Source organism: Cyprinus carpio, chromosome A6 (genome assembly GCF_018340385.1).
Source record: "Cyprinus carpio isolate SPL01 chromosome A6, ASM1834038v1, whole genome shotgun sequence".
In the NCBI taxonomy this organism is placed as follows: Eukaryota; Metazoa; Chordata; class Actinopteri; order Cypriniformes; family Cyprinidae; genus Cyprinus; species Cyprinus carpio.
The window spans coordinates 31847234-31849733 of record NC_056577.1 but is presented as its reverse complement, the minus strand read 5'-3'; the positions used below and the strand labels follow the sequence as shown (position 1 = coordinate 31849733).

The following is a 2500-nucleotide window of genomic DNA, read 5'->3' as shown; positions in this document are numbered from 1 at the left end:
AGAGTAACGGCGCAGAGGAACGAATCTTTGGAATCGCTTTCAGATCGATTCTCAAGCTGATGAACAATAAACATTACAGCCAGACAACAAAATCATTCAGGCTCTTTTTAAAGGCTTTTAAAGATCCTTAAACATGCTGTAAATCAATCCCATTATGCTTTGCTGTTTACATAAATAAATGTGTCCCTGGAGCACAAAAGCAGTCTTAGGTCTCTGGGGTCAGAATTATAGATTTTTCTTTTATGCCAAAAATCATTAGGATATTAGGATCATGTTGCATGAAGATATTTAGTCAATTTCTTTCCATAAATATATCAAAAATTGATTTTTGATTAGTAATATGCATTGCTAAGAACTTCATTTGAACAACTTTAAAGATGATTTTCTCAATATTTAGATTTTTTTGGCTCCCTCAGATTCCAGATTATCAAATAGTTGTATCTCAGACAAATATTATCCTCCTAACAAACCACACATCAATGGAGAGATTATTTATTCAGCTTTCAGATGATGCATACATCACAATTTCGAAAAATTTACACTTAAGGCTGGTTTTGTGCTCCAGGGTCACAAATCATTTTATTTGCATATTATAATAAATTATTTTATCGATATTAATGGCTATGATTGAATGTTATTTGTAATATATGGAAATAGAGTACATGTGTACAAATGTTTGGAAACATTACCATTTTTCTAACCATCTTGCTACACTGTAAAGTTACTGATTTACATAATTTCAGTCTTTAACCTTTAAAATCTGATGTTTAATTCAATGCAATCTCTCTGCAATTATTTGTGAAATTTACTAGCGATTTCCGAGTGAGAATTGTTTCAAAGTAAATCCTACAGCAATTTTTTTTTTCCAGTGTGCCAATTTTTAGAATTTGGAAGAATTTTGGATAACACTTTTTGCATTATAAAGGGTTATTAAAAGGTATAACGCATTATAATGATTCATAGTGTGCGATATAATACATTATATCTTGTCGTAAATAATTATAACTGAATTTAAAATGCATAATGTAACAATGACTCGTTATATAATATATTAACTGTGGTTACAATTATTCATGAGATTGTATGATGCATTATAAGATGCATTGCAAGGCATAATTAATGGATTAAAACCACTTTTAGTATGCATTAATACAAAAAGGCTTTAAGTAAAGTGTCACCACATGTTTTTAGGGAAACTGGGTTTTCAAAGTTGTTGACTGATTTATCTGGATTGACTCGGACCTGTTGCTCTGTGTTTCTGATCTCAGATCAGGTGTTCGGCTGTGGGCTGGAGCTGCTGTGTGAGCGAGAGAAAAGCGTCGTCCCTCAGTTCGTCAGGAAATGCACCGACGCCGTGGAGAGGAGAGGTGCGTTCACTCTCTTGAAGTACATTTGTGCTGAATAAAACATGATCGTGAGTCATTAAGAGGCTGAGTTTGAGAGTGAATCAGAACGAATCAACTCTGCGTGATTCATTAGCAACTGTTCTGAATCAAAATGATTTTTTTTAAACTCTTACCTGCTAATCTTCACAACCAGTCCTGGTTAAAAATGTGTCTGATGTTCTGTTCCTGTAAATAATTGTGTTTATTTATTCAGGTTTGGAGACTGATGGGATTTACAGAGTCAGCGGGAATCTGGCTGTCATTCAGAAACTGCGCTTCTCCGTCAATCACGGTGAGAGAGAGTCGATATCACATCATCAGTATCACACACATAACCATCGTTCAGTGCAATTAAAACAACATGAAATCAAAACAGAATGCATGTCCTGGTCTCACTGGCAACCTGCAGCAATACGTTTTGTGATATTATTGTTATTTTTAACATAAAACATAAACAATAGAATTTAATTAGTGCTGACAAACGATTAATCGCATTAAAAATAAAAGGTTTTGTTTGTTGTAAAGTTTTTGTTTACAAAATATCTGTGTGTACTGTGTATATTTATATGTTTATATAAATACACACACATGCATGTATATATATTAAAAATATTTACGTGTGTATATATATATATATATATATATATTTATATTCAATATAATTTATATTTATATATATATATATATATATATATATATATATATATATATATATATAACATTTTTCTTAAATATATACATGCATGATGTGTGTGTATTTATATATACATAATAAATACATAAATATATACATACATAATAAATATAAACAGTACACACACATATACACACACACACATATATTATGTAAACAAAAACTTTTATTTTAGATACAATTAATCGTTTGACAGCACTAGAAATAATTTAATGATTTTAAAAATGCAAGAGATGCTTTTAATTTGGGACCAAATTGCTGGTTTTTAGTTACTGATAAATGTACATTTCACATAATTTAATATTAAAATCATTTTTTCCACAGTAACTTTGGTAACAGGTTTGAATGGTTGAATACTGAAAACCCACTGAGATGAATTAGTTTTTCTCCCATCATGCTTTTGAAAAGACCCAAATGATGT

General features: G+C 30.6%; 1 protein-coding gene across 2 annotated transcripts in view; it reads left to right on the top strand.

Annotated features, from left to right (window-relative positions):
- The window catches only part of arhgap9 (Rho GTPase activating protein 9), a 40099-nt gene that overhangs the window by 31257 nt on the left and 6342 nt on the right, over positions 1 to 2500 (top strand). For both annotated transcript variants that reach the window (XM_042759046.1, XM_042759045.1), the window contains exons 15-16: positions 1269 to 1367; positions 1600 to 1677. In XM_042759046.1, coding sequence (XP_042614980.1) covers positions 1269 to 1367; positions 1600 to 1677 — 177 coding nt within the window. The remainder of the gene's footprint in view (positions 1 to 1268; positions 1368 to 1599; positions 1678 to 2500) is intronic.